The following is a 19,266-nucleotide window of genomic DNA, read 5'->3' on the forward strand; positions in this document are numbered from 1 at the left end:
TACTTGCTATTTAATTAGTCAGTATAGTTGTTCGCCCCAGTAATACTACCACGCTTTCATGTACTGGACCTCGTAGCTAAACTTCTCTAGTCAAACACAGGCTAAGATCGCCCTACAAAAACAAGGATACTGACTGGATAGTCACAGATGGAGAACAGACTGCTTGAGAGATCATGTCGACAGTATGCCCACCCCAGGAGTTCAGTAACAAAACAGGCTTTAAACCCCAGCTTCTGCCACTGCAGGAAGAAATTCAATTCAGTCTTTTTTTAATACAGATCTACGAGTCGCACTTCTGATCCACTGTATATTGCAAGACTGTCTTTGTGTGTTTCTAGACAGATGTATCGTTCTGCATCCATGACAGGGAGGGAGCAATGCAGTTTGGGGGAATGAGGGGTTTTATTAATACGGGGGGCAGTTCGGAGTACAGCTGCCATAACTTTAAATCTTTCTGCCCCCCCCCCCCTCCGCCAACTAGCTGAGGGGTACCAGCTTGAACCCTCAAAGTGTTCAAAGAACAAAGGGCAGAGATCCGGGAGTCCGACAGGTAAGGGCGCCGAGGAAAGCAACAGCACATAAGGCAAGCGAGCCCCCCAGAAGTCCTGAAAACCCAGCTCACGCACAGAATGTTATTGCCGAGGTCAGCGCCTGAGCTCAGCACATTTCTCTGTCGGCGCACAATGCAAAGGGGGGATACTGGGGGGGGGAGGAGGGCTCAGGGGGCACGGCTCACTTTGTGCTGAGTGAGGCGGCAGCCCAGCGGACGCCCCTCAACAAAGCGATGAGCAGAGTCAGCGGCCCGCGGGGATCGGCCCGGCTCTTCCGCCGCCAGTGGGCCTCCGCACGCCGGGGGACGGAGGGAGCGCACACACTGGGGGGGGGGCTATGCCGCGGCAGATGTACGGTATATATATAACCCACCCGGAGGCCGAGTGCGACACCAACCTCGCCTGTCGAATCCCTCCCGCTGGTCTCAGCTCCTCTCAGCCTGCTCGCAGTACCTAGGTGAGCCTCCTCTCTCGCTGCGCTCAGGACGGGACGGGCCAGCGCAGGGCAGCCAGACGTCTCGGCTGCGCTCTCCGTAGACGAAGGGCAGGCCCTTCCACTTAGGCAGGGCTTTCCTGCCTCTGATAACAGCCCTGGGTGGGTCACATATGGGACGATTCAGTCCTGCGGGGCCTGTGCGGACAGGTCTTTCGCAGAAGAAACAGATCTTCAGCACCAGCTCGCAAACCCCCCCCGCCCAGCAGGGGGCGCTGCTGCATTAGGCCTCCTGAATCTAGCCTACAGTCTTGAATGCTTGGCCTAGTTTCTGCTGGATTGGGTCAATTAAATTAGTTTTTCGGGGGGAACACGTGAAATGTGGTCTCAGGCAGGAGCGAACGGGTTCCACTTTTGCGAGAGTCACAGGGGGACTATTTCCCTGTGAATGAGCTAATAAAAAAAGCATTTTAAGGGATAATTATTTTTATTACGCAGGAAATGTTGTCTCCTTGATAATCAATGGAAACGTAGCCCACTGGCGGTACTGCTGGGGCGATCCTAGTGTGAGGATTATACTCTATGTGCCTGTGCGTAGTGGCCGGATAGTAGCTGATACAATCTCGACTCGAAGAGGTGGAAGCAGAGTGACAAAATCCAGGGATCTAAAGGCGCGAGGGTCTGTCCGCCTCTCTCGGGTTAGGCGTGCGCTCGGGAGAGCCTTCGGCTCAGGGGATTAGCGGCCGCGCTGCCGTGTTTCAGAGCCCCCCCGGTCACGCTGGAGTGGTGTCATGGGACTGTCCGCTTGTTGTCTGTTCTTCCCCCCCAGCCCCCCTCGCCATGTCGCACTCCGGAGCCCAGGGCAGCATCGGAAGTCATCCCGCAGTCGGCCTGCGCAACTACAAAGTAGGTTCTCTGGGGAGTCTGCCCGCGGGGTCTGTTCAGGGGGTCCCGCCCATGTGTACCCCACAGCTCCCACTGACTCGACCGGAGCGAATGAGTCGCCTGTTTTTTAAAGATGATTTCCAGCACTGCAGGGGCGCTTGGCCCGATAGCTAATGCGTTGTCAATAAGACGAGGGGGGTGGCCAGAGGATTTTGAAGAAGGCACATGGGGGAGGTTGATATTTTTTATAAGGCACTGACGCTGATGACCTCAGCATACTTTAGATCCTCCTGATCATGCCCGTATACTGTAGCTTAACCTTGTGGTCAAAAATAACGTTTTGGATTAGTTCATTTAAGGTCAATCACTGCTTACTGAATTTAAACAAGGGAGAAGGACAAACCGCTTGAAAGGGAAAATGGTATGTTAAATGGAGTTCGTTGTTAAGATATATATATATGCTTTTTGTTTCTTTTAGATCTGCTTTTGGGAATATGAGAATTTCCAGGGACGGCACATCGAGTTCAACGCCGAGTGTCGCAACCTGTGCGACCGGGGCTTCGACAGAGTGGGCTCCATCCGCGTGGAGTGCGGCCCGTAAGTCGAGTTAGCGCTGCCGAGACGCGGAGAGAGACTGTGCATCTGCTGTAGAGAGGAGCTGTCGTGGGGATCGGCGTCATAATCGATTACATGCGTGTCAGAAATGGGGGGTGTTCAAGTATTAACTTACCTAGTCGCATTATCATTGCCAAATCGATTAGCATTTCAGAAAGATACGTATTGGACACGGGGACTCCATTAAAAAGCGAAGATAACATTAACGGCGCCTTTGCGATGTTGGAATGGTTCGTAAGGGGAGCTGGGGCGCCGCAGATAACAGGAGTTTGATACCTCCAAGCTCCTAAAATAGGCGAATTGTATTTTGTATTTAGTTTACCCTGACCAGATTTGACGTAAAGTCAAGGGCGCCACCTGCTGCTCAGTAATTGCAAATGTAATTGCAACAGATTGTAATTTCGTTACAAGTACAACTCGCATTGCCTCGCCTGCAGTGGCTCCTACCGCTAGTGGGCGGCAGTGAGGGACGGTCGCCACGAGACTTCGCTTTTTTAAATTGACTACTTTATTGAATAAAAATACCCCCATAAACATCAACAACACGAGATAACACAATACCTAACACACGCAAAACATAATTTTTAAAAACGTTTGTGTTTGTGGTGCTAATCTGATTAGTACCAGCCAATTAAGAAAGTTGTAAGTCCTCATTTTAAAACACTTAAAGTCCTGTAATTTATACCCATGGTTAAAACGGGATTTATTTTTTAACCCCCGTCTAAATGTTTTTATCGAATTTTGCGTAAATGTAATGTGAAAGCAATATTTCAAAGCAACTCAGATCCTTCTGGGGACTAAAACAACCAACAGGAAAGGTGTTGGAGCTCTGCTGTCTAATTTGAAACTTTCTGACAGAGGGCTTGCGTTGTTGCAGAGGAAAAAAGCTTTGCCAGTGGCCCCCGTCGTTAGATTGGGTTACTCTTTGACAGTATCCTTTGTTAGTGTCCGTCTCATTTCCAGAATGGAGGCCGGAGCTTGAGAGGTGATACTCTAAACCTGCGTAGAACTTCATTTCCTCAGCTCAGAATCTAGACTAAAACCATAACTTAACTGCCTCTGCTGTGATGACATGGGCTACAGTGCTTCTGTACGTATGGTCTTGGGAGAATATGGTACACGCCCTATGCAAAAAAATGAAGATTTGCCAACCACATCCTTTTGAAAAACACAGAATTGTGTAACTGAACTGCCTGCTTTTTTCTGGTGTGTTCCCTCTTTATTGTAATTCATATTTTTGAGTCAAATGCCTAACCAACATTGCATTCCCAAAGAGTGGGCAATCCTCAGTCAGCACCAATGTGACAAGAGCACAGGCCGTAAACCTGGTGGTAGATCCACAGCTCTTTAACTCAGAGGCTATGTTTCCTCATCAGGGCTGATGGGTTAGCCTGCAAAGCTGTGAAGGGGAACTTTGCACCAGTCTGTGTTGGCAGGCTGGTAGCTGCAGTGGAGTGTTTGACGCCATTTTGTTGTCCTCCTGTTGTTGTCCAGCTGGGTTGGGTTCGACCAACAGAACTTCACCGGCGAGATGTTCATGCTGGAGAAGGGAGAATATCCCCGCTGGGACACCTGGACCAACAGCTACAGAAATGACCGGTTCATGTCCTTCAGGCCAGTCCGTATGGTGAGCTCCTAGGCCTCTCTCTGTTCTGTCACACCGGGACGTTGTCATTAATAGTTCTTATATTATATAATAGTTCTTCTTATTATGAAGGCGCCTTCCTTCAGAAAAGACTAAAACTGAAGTCCTGACTCTCTGTGGTCATTAAACATCCCAGGGTGTTTCTCAAAAAGAGTAGGGGTGTTACCCCTGTGTCCTGGCCAAATTTCCCCCTGGCCTTTACCAGTCATGGCCTCCTAATAATCCCCATCTCTGAACTGGCTTCATCACTCTGCTCTCCTCCCCACTGAGAGCTGGTGTGTGGGGAGAGGACTGGTGCATCATCCAGGTGGGGCTGCACACTGGTGGTGGTGGAGGGGATCCCCATTACCTGTAAAGTGCTTTGAGTGGAGTGACCAAAAAAACACTATATAAGTGTGAGGAATTCATTAATTCTTTTACAATATGAGATGGGAGATGGGGGATAACCAAGTCTATGCTGCCTGCTTCTCCAGACAGATGACTTTTAATCTGCATAGAGAGGCTTAATGAGTGTTGTTTTTCAACACAGTCATCCGTTCAGTATGACTTAAGTTCACAACATGCATCAGCAGAGACCTGGTTCCTACAAGCATCGGGATTACGCAAGAAGGGCGCTGCAGAGTAGCGCCTGGAATGCAAAATTGTGCAAAAACTCTTTTCGCGTGAAAGAAAAAGTGGTGCTTTGACAGCAGCCCCCGGACTGCTCTCTCTCTCTAGGACGCCCAGGACCACAAGATCTGCCTGTTCGAGTGCGTGAACTTCGAGGGGCGCAAGATGGAGGTGTGTGACGAGGATATCCCCAGCCTGTGGTCTTATGGCTTCCAGGACCGCGTGGCCAGCATCCAAGTCATGGGGGGAACGTGAGTCTCAATCAGTCGTCAGTCTTGAGTTCATATAGCGACTTTCCATGGCGATCCTAGCCTTGGGCTTCGTCTTCTCCGCAGGAGGCTCGTGAAGGCACAGCTCTCACTCTCTCTTCTCCCTCTCTCCGTAGCTGGGTGGGGTACCAGTATCCCGGTTACCGTGGCTACCAGTACGTCTTCGAGTGTGGGCCCTACAAGCACTGGAACGAATGGGGCGGCCAGCACCCCCAGATCCAGTCCATCCGCCGAGTGAAGGACATGCAGTGGTACCGCCGGGGCTGCTTTGAGTTCACGGCCTGAGGAAAGGCCACAGTGACCCCAGTGGTCAGCCCGCCCCCGGGCCGACGCACTGGAGCTCCACACACAGCTGAGCTCCCTCTGTCCACCCCTCACAGACCAGCCATCACCGCTGTTAGTGTCATTACAGGGAACAGCTCTGCTTGCAGACAGGGGGGAGCCACTGATCCTTAGTCAAAAGGAGGTCGGCTAGTTCATAAGGCAGTGCTTGCGATTCGGCCCTCTGCCAAAGTTATTGCCCAACTCTGAAAGAAGACTGGAGCCACAGTGTTTCTTGCTTACTGGACATATATAATTGATTTTTTTTTATCCTCATAATGACAACAATAATAATTATAATAATGACAAGAACAGCGCTTGATGGGTTGGTTTGTGCATTCTGTTTCGGGAGCTAAAGAAATTCCCCTGCTGCAAAATTGGACTTTTTAAAAATAGTGATTTTTGTTTTTTATTTATCATTATCATACTTCATATACCATTTAGCCTTTGTTTTGTTCAGTTGTTTGTTTTGATTTCAGTCCATCCCGTATTTGAAACATAACGCAATTGACAGAAAGTGTAACAGATAAGTTATATTTAACCATGGAAAGTTCGGAAATGCTTAAGTAAGTGAAAATCCACCCTCAGGACTTCTCCTTGTGGCTTACTTCTGACAGGAGGAAAACCAATACTCGGTTTTTTCAATGAAAAGCGAGTGAGTCTTTGCGATTGAATGTCTCCAAAGACAAGCCCTGCAATCACATGGCCAGCAGAGGGCAGTGTTTCCTGAACTTCAGTACCAGGACTCGTTCTCTTCACAACTCTGACCTCTGTGGTTGTCCATGTAACTTTGACCCTTAGGGCAGGGCCTTCAGACCTCCTCACGCACGGAGGACCCGTGTGCGGTTGGATTTGTGGCCTGATTACACCCTCAATTATTCTGATTGCACACGGGATCTCGTTCAGCGTTTCCCAGCCAAAATCGGTTCATGAAAGGGGAGCCGAAGCTCCTGATGAGATCACACTAAAAATGTGTCTGTTAGGTAGCTGGGAAATTGAAGGTCAAAGGGCCCTTTGGCAGCAGAACTGAGGTTCCCTGCTGCCGACAGGCATGAGCACATATCTGGTGCTCTTTGGGGAGATTAGGAAAAGGGGGTGCAAATTATAGACAGAATGAAGTAACTGCTGCTGAAAATGGCTGGGGAGCCCCAAGGGAAAGCTGCTGCCTATCCTTCTCTTTTGCAAGGGGGGCGATCCTAGAGATTCTGGCAAAGCCGTGTCTTTCTCAGGGATGCTGGTATCTGGAAATCTGAGGCTTTTTTCAGGGCCTGGAAAAAGAGAGATTCCGAACCTCGACGCTACTGCATGTCGCAGCCAGAGACTCCTGCGCTTAGATTTTATTTCTGCTTTTATTATTTTATTCACCCGTTCGCGTCCCCCACCCCCCTCACTGCCAACTGCATTTAATTTGTGTATCCTATTCCTGAATAAATGTGGACAGTCTTTTAACGACACATCTTGAGTCTGGTTTCTGAGCGAGCCCTGAATGTTTCCCCGAAAAAAAACAAACAACAACAACCGAAGTTTTCCCCGCGCAACACCGACAGCGAGCGCGGTCTCGGCGAAGTATGGCAGCGCCGTGTCTCTTGAGCGTCGCTGCCCACCGCGGTACTCACGGGATCCGAGAGAGCACAGCGCAGGGGGGCTTCCTACAGGAGCCAGCAGCGAGGGGCGCATCCGACATTCTGGGCTTCTCCCTGAAACACACCACCAGACTGAGAGACAGCATGTTAATTATAATAATAATTGCTGACACTTATGTAGCGCTTTTCTGGACACTCCACTCAAAGCGCTTTACAGGTAATTGGGGATCCCCTCCACCACCACCAGTGTGCAGCATCCACCTTAAGCGGATGTTAAGCGCAGGGGAGATCGTCTTTGTCATTGCTGGAATTGATCACATTGACACTCGCGGTTTCGAGGTGCTTCGCCAGGCAGGACAGCTCCGGCGGCTGGGATGACGGCAGGCGGGGATTGTATCGAGGCGGCTGGTCGTCGCTCAAGTCCGGGCGTTACTGCGGCGGGTGTCATGTCTGAACTTCAGCGCCGCCGCCGCCGCCGCCTGCACTGACATTCTGTTCGTTTCGGACTCATCACACGGATTTATCCAGAAGTTCAGCGAGATCCTCAGAGCTCCTCAGCGCCGGAGACGGGGAGCGAAGGCTGTAGCGCAGAAACACCACATTTCAGTGACATATCTTGGGCTACACTTTGAAAATTAAAAGTCGATTAGCCCACTTGTTTCCTGCGATATTTTATTGTCCCGACTTTTGCACTTCCTGAATATATACTGTATGGGGGGCATGAAATGCTATTCACAAGGGCTGTGTGGTGTAGCTGAACATTGTAATAAATAAATGGTGGATGTTAGCTACGTAACACATTTCTATTCAATATTTTGGTCGTAATCCTCATAATAAATAGGGCGACGTCTTGACCACATTACTGCAAACTGCGTGCCGGTGGAAACGTTCAAAGCCAAGCTCTGAGACACGGGTACATCGCTACCCAAACCCACTGAGCGAAGAAAAAAAAAACGACAACTTCTCCTCAGCTTCCTGCCAACGCAGAAAAATGGGCCATACCACAAGTCTGAGAGGGGAGGTTTCGGTACAGAGGCAGATACATTTCACGATTATCCAGGCGTGAATGGCGACAAACACGTCTGAGTCTGGCTGCAGAATCTGTCGTTCGCCGCCCCAGACGTGCGCCGGTCGCTCCGGCCGCTGGCGCTACCGCCGTTGTGACACCAGAAACAAAGGCTTCTCCCTTTCCGAAAGCCGGGGAAACTAAGTGGGACCCCACTGTGTACAAGAGCGTGTGCATGTCTGTGGCGTGTGCGCGTCCGTCAGTGTCTGTGTTGCGGAGAGACCGCTTCCTTTGCGTCTCGGCCGGAGAGAGTGGCGCTCGGCGAGCTAGCGCTCAACACAGAGCCGGCACAGGCGCAGTCTGGCGCGGGCGGCGGATGCTCTGGGCAGTCGCTGGCCGAAAACGGAAAGGATCTGTAGAACAGGGGGATTTAAATAAAATACCGAGCGGGCGCACTAGCAGCGAAGCGACTGACGGGAGCGAGCGAGCGAGCGAGCGAGGGAGAGAGAGGGGGGAGAGTGTTTTGTATCTTTACTAGTGGGGGGGGGGGGAGGAGGAGAATGAGCTATTCTTGTATCGGCACAGAGGCTGTCTGCAATAGCCAGGACTCATCCAGCAGCAGCGCTCAGAGGTCTGGCACTAGTAAAAGCAATAATCCCAGCGGTGGCAGCGGCAGAAGCGCGGAGAGCAGCGACCACCAGACCCAGGACACCCCGACCCCCAAACCACTCGTGGCAATGAGAGTGAAGAAAGGCTGTAACTCCACCGAAACAGGGGTCCCGGTCACCACGGAGGAGGAACTGCTCAGGAAACCCGTGATCACCCCCGAGGATGTGCTGGGGTTGCAGAAGATCACCGAAAGTAAGTGGCGTCGGTTATTGCAGTTATCGTCATCGCTGTCGCGGCGTCCGGTCTTGGATGCCCGTGTGCGCGGTATCTCGCTCCGGTAATGTTCGGCACCCGAAGGGCGGACGGGGACCGTATTTCCTAGGTGCCACATTGGGGCGATACCAACGGGGTAGCTAGAGTCTGCGACGTCGCTGCTCGGCTCTTCCGTGGCGTGGAAACTCTCATCTGCACCCGTTGTTTCCTGTCTGAACGGATCAAATACAGCCCGTCAGGGGTCGGAGTTTCACCGCAGATCGGTAGTTTTCTGTTCAGGGAAGACCTGGTTAGTTTGGCATAAATGTGCGCTTTAAAGAGGAGTGCAGTAGGAGTTCAGTCCCGATATAGAAACAACCTTGGCACCCCCACTTGAAACCGCTACACCTTAGCAGCGCGATAACCAGGATGAGGAGCACAGTTGCTGTTATAAACGCTACCCCCTGTTTGGTGGTTGTTAGCATCTCGGAGCTCCGTATCTCATGTACAGCTTGAGAATCTGTTTCCCAGTAGGTCTCCTTCTCCCCGTGCATTACAGCCGACGGGTATGATTGTGAAGGGGCGAAACCTCTTTCACAGCCCTCATTTACCTGAGAGGCTGAAGTACAGACCGCTGTTGAGCGACAGCTCACAAACACGGCGACAGCTCGCTCATACAGTGTGTTCCCAGCCATTTCCTCTTGATCCGCTATAGCGTTATCATTAAACGCAAGCAGAAACTGATCGTATACCGCTGCCCGGTTCCTGATGTTTGTTTTCACGTTAAATGTCTTTCCAAACCCCTGATATTTCAGGGAGCGCAAGAGTGTGTGTTAACACGGACGGGAAAAAGGCTGCCAGGTTTTAAGACGGATCTGTAACGGACATGTTATAAGCGGCTTCCCGACACTGGACTCGCAGCCTTCTGTGATACAGTGGGCTGGAAAGGGTGACAGAGAGCCTTATGTAATTTTCCATTACAGAAAACGCAAAGGTTTTCCGACCGTTCCTCGACCTTAAATACTTAGGATTGACTTCAGAATTTGTGGATATGTTAATAAAATAATAGAAGATATAATCCTGGAAATAAAACAAATGTGTTCCCAAGCGGACAGGGGTGAGACAGACAGCGAATACGTTGCCACATTCACACCGGGTCTGCCACTGGAAGGAAAATGCCTGCCGGCAATAAGGGATTAGTCACTCGTTATCTTTCTCCCATAGTCTCATCCCGCAGTCTCTCTCTCTCCCGCTGCGTGAGTGTGCATGAACTGTGCATGTTTCTGCGGAGACTGAGCCACAGTGTCCCAACAGCGGTAACGAGTGACATGACGCGTGTGCAGGTGCGCACACGCAGAACCGCGAGTGTCGCATCCCGAGCGGCGCCGGGCCGCTCTGTGACTGACCTGACCCTGGGTAGGCAACAGGTGGTCGCATGGATCGAGAAAGGCGGGCCCTGGCTATTTTAAGAACCGCGGAAGATGTTACACAACGCACAGCCGCCGGTTTTATTCCGGCCTGTTTCTGAGCGATTGCTTTTGGTCTGCTTTGGCAGTGCCCAACGCGGGCTCTGCGGGGGCCGTCTGTTTAACCCCCCCCACCCAGCGTGGCTGAGTGATCAATCCTTCTATCTCCCCAGTTTCTCATTCGATCCATGTTCGACACACAGTGACAGTCACGGCACGTCCACCCGCGTTCCCGGCGCAGAGAGACCATGTTGGAGTTTCCAACTGACCATGACTGGTCCCAGATTCTTATTTCCTGCCCTTCTGAATCAGAACAGATTGGTTGGGGATGGGTGTCACTGCTCAGGCCGGTATTAAGGATCTGTCTTGGAAGCCCTACTGGGGCAGGTTAGGGGCATCGGGCAATCATGAGGTTCAGAAACGCTCCTGTTTTATTTAAACGTGATAGTACTTTCTATACAGTGTACTTTTTGGAACTGGGTCTAATTGTTGCGCTTGTTTAATTTTAATCTAAGTGTGGCTTCTACCTTCGACCATATGACAACTTAAGTGAGTCTGTAGGTCACAAACTATTATCCTCAGCAATGACATAGTAATTACGAGCGTTATTAAATATGGTATAACAGTATGGTTCGGTGATTTATCGGTGCAGGTAAGTTAAAAAATGTCTTTTCCAAAGACAAACAGCAGTCAAAATTGTGGACATGAAGCAGCTCTCCTCCTCACAGACAATTTTTAAACAGTCCATTAGACAGGCAGAAAGAAATCATTTTCTTAATTCTAAATATCAACTTTTAGGGCTCCCAAATGTAGATCAAATAGATAAAAATATTCGTTTGTTCCCTTATCTATTAAAGCAATTAAAACATTATAAATGGTTGAATGATTATGCTGTTACAGACTATGTCCGTGCATTATGTCATGTCAGTGTTGTGACGAGTTATGCACGTGCAATACTGTAGATGCGATGTGTAATGTTTTGTGATGTGGAGCGTTGTGCGTCCTTAACATTTTTCCCTTAGAGGACATTGAAGTTATCTTATCTTAAAACCCTGAGCTATCATTTGGTTCCCTCCCTGGGGTTCAAGACCCTCTGAGGCAAAGGGCGTCACCATTCAGACAAAGGCAGAAGTCAAAATGTTTGCCATCAAGTAACCTGTTACAGTTTCTTAGTAGGAGCTAATGGATGAACGTCTTGCTGTGTGAGGGATTGTGTTCAACCAAGGAAATGCATCACAGAAGATGCCAGATGTAGTAAAGTTTGTTAGTGGTTTTCCTTAAGCCAACTATTCATTTTATGGACTGCAAGAAGCAGTTTGCAAAAGGTTTTGTTGTATTGGCAAGGTGTTTTAAATGGTCATATTCTTAACTCAAGTTTATTAACAGCTGACTAGCCATATTGGTGCCTATATCCTGACATGGTTCTTGGGTTCCAGTACCTCTCAATTTTAGGTGTTGAATCTGAGTACTTTGATACCCTATACATCAAAGTAACTGTTTGTATTCTATGAGTTATCTTGCATTTCAGGTTTGCAATTCAGTACAGTTTTCGAAATATACACAGGTCCTCTAAGCTCTAACAGGCCGTTTGTATGAGTTTAAAAGGTAAAAACATCATGAGGGTTAAGGGATTAGTTCAAACGAGCGCTGAAATAAACTCACTGAGTGGGAAAAGCTTAGAAATCGAAACACCCTGCCGTAGGATAACTCCTGTTATTACAAGCCAAGAATAGGTTTGGATGGATTTAAAGCGGGCATTTAAATAAGAACACAAGGCCTGCACCTGTGCAGAGATCACACTCTCCGTCCTGCTGCATCTGCAGATACCGCTGTGCTGCTGTGCGCTGTGTCGAGAAGGGTCCCTTCTGAAGCCTGATGTACTGTTGTGATAAAACTTGTGTGAATGGTCTCTCTGTGCCGCATTACAGCTACAGGCGCCCAGGAATGCCGAGGGAATACCAAATCAAGGAGAAAGGGGGGAAGCTCAGTTGGTTTTTGCTAAGCTCCCTGCCTTCGCTTATTGGCAGCCTTTTGATCTACAATCTTAAAGCTCAAACAGGTAGTCGGAGCAGACCGGCAGCTGAAGGAACAATTTCCCCTCACGCTTCAGCTGAAAAAATCAGAGAGCACAAGATTCAATCAAATCTGTACAGTTTACCCTAAAAGAGTGCTAGGAGGGCCGCTAGATTGAATATGCACTGCATTGAATATCCAGTAACAATGGCAGCTGCCTGATTGACAGTCAGTGGGAAGAATTCTTTATATTTGTGTAGGCCTGCATTGAAACAGAACGCCGTCTTAGTTCTGGACAACTACATGCATTGTAGTGAGTATGCATTGGTTTTCAAACAACTTGGGCTTTCTTAGTCAAAATAGTGTGGCATTTGGAAGTCAAGCCTCAGGGTTTGTTTTAATTGGAACGGTTCCGACAAAACACTGCCGGTATACTAATGTCTTAGAGATTAACAGCACCCAGCTAACAGAGTTCCTATTGGGACACCCATGTGGGAGGTATGAAAATTGTATGGCTGTACTGAGAAATTGCCATTTCTAATTATGTCAAATGATTGGAGAATACAACTATTTTAATCAACTAAGCATGCACTTGCATTGGCTATTATTAGGTACGGAATTATCATTATGTAGCCCTGTGTGAATTTACATAAATAGTTGTAATGCGCAAATGTTTCAAGGAGATTTGTGAATATAAGGTTAATGTGAATGTATTCAGGAGAAATGTAAGTTGCGTTTTTACTTAGCTCGGTTGAGCTACAAATATGAGCTGTGCTCCCTGAGCCGAAGAGGGTCTGAGACGATGTGTCCTGAGTTCAGCCAGCGAGTGTTTCACCTGGGGGGTGAACTCAGCCTAGCTGTTACAAGTCCCAAGCCCTAGCCACTGGTCCACCCTGCTGCTGTACAGTTATATCATCTATTATGTGTGCAATCTCAACATAAAATATATATCTAAAACATATGTTTTTATATTTTGCATAAAAGCTCTCTAAAAGTTCTAGGAAAATTCATAATTCTGTATACTTTCAAGATTTATTTGTTATTTACAGCTTTCAGAGATAGAAATCCTCTCTATATTCCTAGAGATTCCTGCATTTTCTAAAATAATTTCTGCGAACATGGTCAAGTGCATTACAATTACTCTATTATACCGTACTTTATTACTGTTAGTCGATTTGTATGGATTGCAAGTTCACAGTTTCTACCATGTAATGTTAACTGAAGCAGTAATCAGGTCTGGTTTTGTGTATTGAAAAGCAGTGTTAAAATGGGACAGATTCAGAGTCTGCTCAATCACAGCGTGATGTAGGGTCTCACCTGCTGATTTGTGGAGAACATGTTTCCTGGTCACAGCACTATGTGGTGTTCCACTTTAGTGGTATCAGGTGTCAGTTTCTGTAGAATTAAAGGAAACAACGTTACCACAACTCCTCTCGTCCAATACAGGCTAAGCTTTAGCTTGTTAAATATACCTGTGGCTATGAAAGAACGTGCCCAGTCAGAGGTCTGTGACCAGGTGAGGAAAGTACATCAATATGCTGCTGGTTTAGGGCAGAGTGAACTCTGCGCTGTGCCCTCATCGAGGTCAACTATGTTCTGATAGCCCAGATTGTGAGCCTTTTTCTTGCAAATTAAATATTTGTCAAATAAGAATCAGAAAGAGAAAAGGATATAGACCTAGTAATGTGGGCTAATGAGTTTCTTTCTCCTCTTTCTGACTATTATTAGGAGTACTCTGATTACGACTACTAATAGGAGCCTCTGAACGGCAGACTCTAATGATACAGTGCATTTAATCTGGGACATTTACTGTACTTGGCTAGACCACCAGCTTTGAGAGTGGTATTATTTTGTTATTAATAAAAGTGATTCACATAATTCAGATGAGGTTTGCCCACTGGGCAAGGACTTCTGGCTGTGCAAGACTGCTGGCTTGCTTTCCAGCATGCTCTGGGAATGGAGCAAAAAGTCTACCGTCTTTTCCTGGTGCAACAAGAGTCACTCGTCTTTGTGTAACAAGCAGACCTTTCATCCAGGCCCCCGAGATGAGGAGATTGCAGAGATCCTGGTTTCCCGTCTGAGTTCTGTTGTCATTTCTTCTTTCTACATCGGAGAAAGAACAAGTTCAGGTTCTAAAATTCAGTATAGGGCTGAAATAATTCTAGCAGGGTTGTTTTAATGATGCCCCTGTTGTTTAAAAGATCTTAAGAGTGACCCAGAAGGGTCAATCTTAATTTTAGAATGGTCATGATTGTTACATACCTCTGCAGCATTGTGAAAAAGTGAAAGAAGTAAAACACCCGAAGGTAGCACAGCCTGGACTCGAGCTCTCACTGATACTAGAGGAGCCCAAGGGCGAAACCTAAGAATTTGTCCATTCCAGTTTGACAGGAAACCATACATGATGTCTTTTGACATCAGGGCCTTGTGCCCACCCTGCTCCTTTTCAGCAGTTTTTCTGGCACTGTCCTGGTCACCCCAGTCCTGGGTGTGGCAGCACCAGAAGGCCAGAGCAGCTCTCTCTTTCACACACTCTACTATCCCATCATAACAGGTCCCCCTTCTGGCGTTTCTTAATTCAGCTGCCCCATGATTTAAATTCTTCTTGTCACCCTGACAAGGGGAGATGAAAACCCCATGATGCATTATGATTATCACGCAGACAGACATTTTTGAAAAGCCTTTGTGCATCAGGATTTTAAGCAGTCACAATTACTGGGGAACCCTGGTGTCACCCCCCACTCTGTGCTCTGTGTTTTTTTTATGCATTAGGACAGCGGGGAAGCTTATTGGACACTTGCCGATCCCTCATCTTTCTCTGACCTTATAGGCCTGACACAGATGCTCAGTATGGTTCCGCATGGGAAACAGCTGATTTTGTGACCTGCAGGTCGATTGATACCAGGCTGTGCCATCTGCCGCTGGCTCAGGCTCAAGATGGCACTGTGGCACAGGGCTGGGCTGTTCACCTGACGTGATGGCCAGGCTGTGCCTCAGAGGCAAGGCAGGTGCTATTGCTAGTGTTTCACATGGCCATCCTCAAGCCTGATCGTGTGTGTTTAAACAGCAAGATGGAACACGTACATCTTCCATTGTTACAAAGGCTAAGCTTTATTGGGAAAAAAAGACGGTTTTATCATGTTTGAGACTATTTTATATACTGTATATAAAATACAGTATATAAAATCTTATATACTAAATCTTAACAGAAATCAGTGTGGGGCTCAATGATCGATAAGTGTATTAATCAGAGGGGGAAGGGGGGGTAATTATGACCCTTCGATGCCCGAGTTCCTCAGTCTGTGTTCGCCGGAGCAAGCGCAGGCTCAGGGCTCTGAGTGATGCTGACCCTCGACTGCAAATCGTCCCAGGAACGGACTGAGACTGAGCTGCGATTTCCACTAACAAGCACATTTAGCGCGGGACGGCGGCGGCGGCTGCCCCCTGCGATCAGGGGACGGGGGGATGCGTATGAAGTTGGATTCCTGCTCACGGGAATCCCAGCGTCGAGAGAAGTCAAGGTGGCCTGTCTTGTACCTGGTTAAGAGTCAGTGGCGCCCATCATAACTGTGCCAACACAGCTGTACTGACCAGGCCCATCAGAAAGGCAGTGGTAACTGTCTGCGTCTCGCTGCGTGGGACAAAGCTGACATTTTTTTCCCTATACTGTAAATCCATTAAACTTGAGTGATATCCCCTCACTTTTTTCTTTTCTGTACTGCCTTTTGGACATCACAAAATGAGTATATTGTGCAATGAGAGTGCTTTATTCTCACCCATTTACTGTCTCTATTAAACCCTATTGGTGGTGTATATACATGCAACCTCTCCCATGTACCTGTGGACTCTTTTACCTAATATTTTATTTTGCTTTTATTTGATATGTTAAGACATATCTGCTGTTGCACTTTGCAGACATAGCAGCCTGTCTGGTGCATTATAATTTGTGTATTGCCCTCCAATAAGAAGGGGAGGGAAAAATACTTTTTGTTTTCTTTTTTTAAACATTTCTTCTTCATTTAAACTCGTAAGCAGTGGTCTTCTTCACCGAGGCCTGTCAAAGTGCAGTGTTTGTGGGCCCGGAAAGACAGCTGCACAGCCCAGATGATCAGTCAGTGTGAGATCACATCTCACTCCTGAAAAGTGTCAGGCTTTGCGGCTGTGTGGGTGTTGTGAATTTTTGGGGTAAAATTATTTTTTTCCCCTCATTGCAATATCCCATTGCAAGGATTCTAATTTTTTTAGTATTTTAGTAACAAAAAGTAAATAATAGACAACAAATATAGGTGATATATAATGTAGCATATATATTACTTGCTTGAAGGTGCTCCTAATTTGTATTGTGTGCATGTATTGCTTATTGGCCCATTTGTAATTTGTCAGATCTGTCAATAAGGAACAGAAATTCAACCCAACATATATTCTGTTCATGTCAGTGTTGGAACTGACTTCACTTTTAATTAAAATTGATCTCCGCATCTAGTGCAGTGTTCTTGCAGGTATCTCTGGACTGCTTTGCACGTTTCAGTGCCCTTAATATGATCTTGGTGGGAGACAAAGAAATGCTGCACATTATCGTTACCTTCACGTTCTGTAAGGTGATGCTATGGTTGGGCAGTAGCTCTCCTGCAACAGTATAAAATGCTTTACAGAAAAGCCATGCAAAAGGCATCCATATAGCCAAAATGCAGTGTCTCACTTTTACAGGCAAGAGCCCAAGACCTTTAGATGCCCCTGCAGGAGACAAACATGTCTGCCTGCTCAGTGGCAGAGTGCACAGCTGAAAGCTGTCACGACAAGGAAGCGTTCTGTATCTTACTGCGTAGTTCACACATCATCTTGGCGTGGCATTGGAGAGCCACGGTTCCTGTACAGAGTGAGTCATTTCTAGAAGCGTGGGCGTGGTGATCAAATGCCCTTTAAAGTCCTGTATAAATTAAAAAAGGAGAGACAAGCTCACTTCTATTCCTGCAGATGTCGGATGCTTCTCTTTTGGAATGCAAGAGCGTTCCCCGTCATGAATGTAAAGAGTAGAATCCCTTGTTTGTGCCGGGTTGTCATGTGCAACCTCGTTTTTTAAGAGGTTTAACAAAAACCGCCTGCATTCAAAAGTAACTTTAGAAAACCCATGTATAGTACGATAAGTATAAGGAGGTGTATTTGTAAAATCCCTCGTGCGTTGAATGCTTCCGGGTGTGGGATAGAAAGATATCGCTGTGTTATTGGAAGCTACACAGCCCCTGTGGCGTAATGAAATAAAATCAGCTCCAACACCCGCTCACCTTCCTATGTTTTCCAGTCTTTTCTGTGCTTCCAAGTCACATGAACATCTCAAGGGCTCAGATGGAGACCGTCTGGCCTAGAAGGACTGAAGAACTCACCCGTCTGGTTGCTCGTAGACTTACTGGATCTCCTGCAGCCGGTCCCTGAAAGAATTCAGAACAAGACAGCTGTGTGTCTTTAAAGGGGAACTACGTCGCTATTTGATATTCCGGGGTTTGAAAGATTCGGTTTTGAGGATTGAGGGTATTGTGTAAAACCTCCAATTTAAAACGCAAAACAGGTGGAATTTCGAGGTACACGCAGCGCCATGTTCTGCGTTGCAGAATGAGGCAACAGAAACCTCCGGTGAGGTGATGCGGCTCTGTTACACCGTGAACAAACCAGCTTGTGGAGAGATCTCTTAATCCAATGGAAATATCGCTCTCGACTTCGAGGCCGTTTTGCAGACAAATACGACTTTTAACCCTGCACGCAAATCCCATTGGAACGTTTCTGTGGGGAAATATCTGCCACACAACCTGTGATTATTTGCTCGTACATCACGTTACACGAGTCTCCACAGTGACAAGTGAGCAGGAAGGGCTGCTTCTCAACGCACTTAGCACAAACTCCCATTCTCGCCCTTGGTGAGACCAGGGGTTTGTGTTATCACGGCAATCACACAGTACTTTCACAACGGTTTCACAATTTTGACCCTAATTCAGAATTTGTAACAGATTTGCAGACCTGTCGATTCATTTATTTTCTTAATAACTGGTCTGAGAAATTGGGACTACAGTTCCCCTTTAAATCCAGCCGGATTAGAGGACGGAGTACAGCTGGCACCCTGCCCTCCTCCTGATTAGATGGATTTGCTCCTCTACAAAGTTTCTAAACCGGATTAGGAAGGATGAGCAGGAACAGGATGCAGCCAATTTTTTTTGCTCACAAACAATCAGTTAATTAAAGTGCCTGTTCTTTGTGCATCCTGCCGCACAACGGGAGTAAACGAACCAAGTTCCAATTAGTTCAAATATCCCTGAAGTACGTATTCCTCTTTTTTTTTTTTCTTCTTCTGGGCCCATAACCATGAAACCATCTCGCGCTGTACGTTTCGTCAGACTGAGTTTTCTCCTGCAGGTGGTGGAATCCATGTGGGTCATGTGTGGAGGGTGATCGTACTGCACAGAGAGCTCACGGGGAAACTAGCTCTTGCTGTGCTCTGCCAGGCATGTGCTCGACCCGAGCCGTAGCAAGACGGGCCGAATTTAAAGAGACGGTGATTGTAAAAGTGACAGCACGATGTGTGAAACTTGAAGTCTTTAAAGACTTTAAAAGTCCCCAGTGGAAACCCTGCGTCCGCTGACTGTGTGTGAGGCTGGGAATACTGCGTGTGCTGTGTACAGCCAGTCCACAGCCGAGACTGTCTCCAGGATATCCAAACTGCTTTGTTCGCTTTGCCAAAAAAAGCCAGGCAGGGTGATTACAGTGTCCAGGAGAATGATGTCACTGTAACAGGACCTGTCTATAGGACCTGTTATTTTTGTGCTGTGGTTGCATCACTACAGGTCTGACTGCCAAACCAGAAATAACTAATCCCACAGTGGGAGTCTGTGATATATTCAGGCAGACAGGTAGGTTGTGACAGAGCTCACAACGTCCCATCTGGGCCTTAAGTCTACCCACAGGAGAACAGATTGACTCAAAAATAGTTCCTCCGTTTAATTTTCTTTCAGGTCACCCTGTT

The 19,266-nt window shown here is 47.6% G+C and overlaps 2 protein-coding genes and 1 long non-coding RNA gene across 3 annotated transcripts in view; 2 read left to right on the forward strand and 1 right to left on the reverse strand.

Moving 5' to 3' along the window:
- Positions 1–874: 874 nt before the first annotated feature.
- crybb1l3 (crystallin, beta B1, like 3) lies at positions 875–6,782 on the forward strand. Its single transcript, XM_088616362.1, has 6 exons — positions 875–1,008; positions 1,814–1,890; positions 2,348–2,466; positions 3,979–4,111; positions 4,847–4,989; positions 5,124–6,782. The coding sequence occupies exons 2-6, from the start codon at positions 1,825–1,827 to the stop codon at positions 5,290–5,292; spliced, it is 630 nt and encodes a 209-aa protein (XP_088472488.1). The 5' UTR covers positions 875–1,008; positions 1,814–1,824; the 3' UTR covers positions 5,293–6,782.
- On the reverse strand, positions 6,105–17,672 carry LOC148643412 (uncharacterized). The gene is made up of 4 exons (XR_015929086.1): positions 17,540–17,672; positions 14,283–14,360; positions 13,575–13,652; positions 6,105–9,011 (listed from the first exon to the last, which is right to left on the reverse strand). It is a non-coding gene; the product is annotated as an uncharacterized LOC148643412 (long non-coding RNA).
- unc119a1 (unc-119 lipid binding chaperone a1) overlaps positions 7,994–19,266 on the forward strand; it is a 31,142-nt gene continuing 19,869 nt past the window's right edge. The window contains exon 1 of the mRNA XM_088616359.1: positions 7,994–8,778. Within this exon, the coding sequence (XP_088472485.1) occupies positions 8,478–8,778 (301 nt within the window). The 5' untranslated portion in view covers positions 7,994–8,477. The remainder of the gene's footprint in view (positions 8,779–19,266) is intronic.

Source organism: Lepisosteus platostomus, chromosome 22 (genome assembly GCF_059453375.1).
Source record: "Lepisosteus platostomus isolate fLepPlt1 chromosome 22, fLepPlt1.hap1, whole genome shotgun sequence".
Lineage (NCBI taxonomy): Eukaryota > Metazoa > Chordata > Actinopteri > Semionotiformes > Lepisosteidae > Lepisosteus > Lepisosteus platostomus.

Bases quoted from the DNA above. Each gene is read 5' to 3' on its own strand.
- crybb1l3 (XM_088616362.1), top strand. From the start codon at position 1,825: ATGTCGCACTCCGGAGCCCAGGGCAGCATCGGAAGTCATCCCGCAGTC. The intron at 2,467-3,978 runs GTAAGTCGAGTT...GTTGTTGTCCAG, and splicing joins ATCCGCGTGGAGTGCGGCCC to CTGGGTTGGGTTCGACCAAC. The intron at 4,990-5,123 runs GTGAGTCTCAAT...CTCTCTCCGTAG, and splicing joins ATCCAAGTCATGGGGGGAAC to CTGGGTGGGGTACCAGTATC.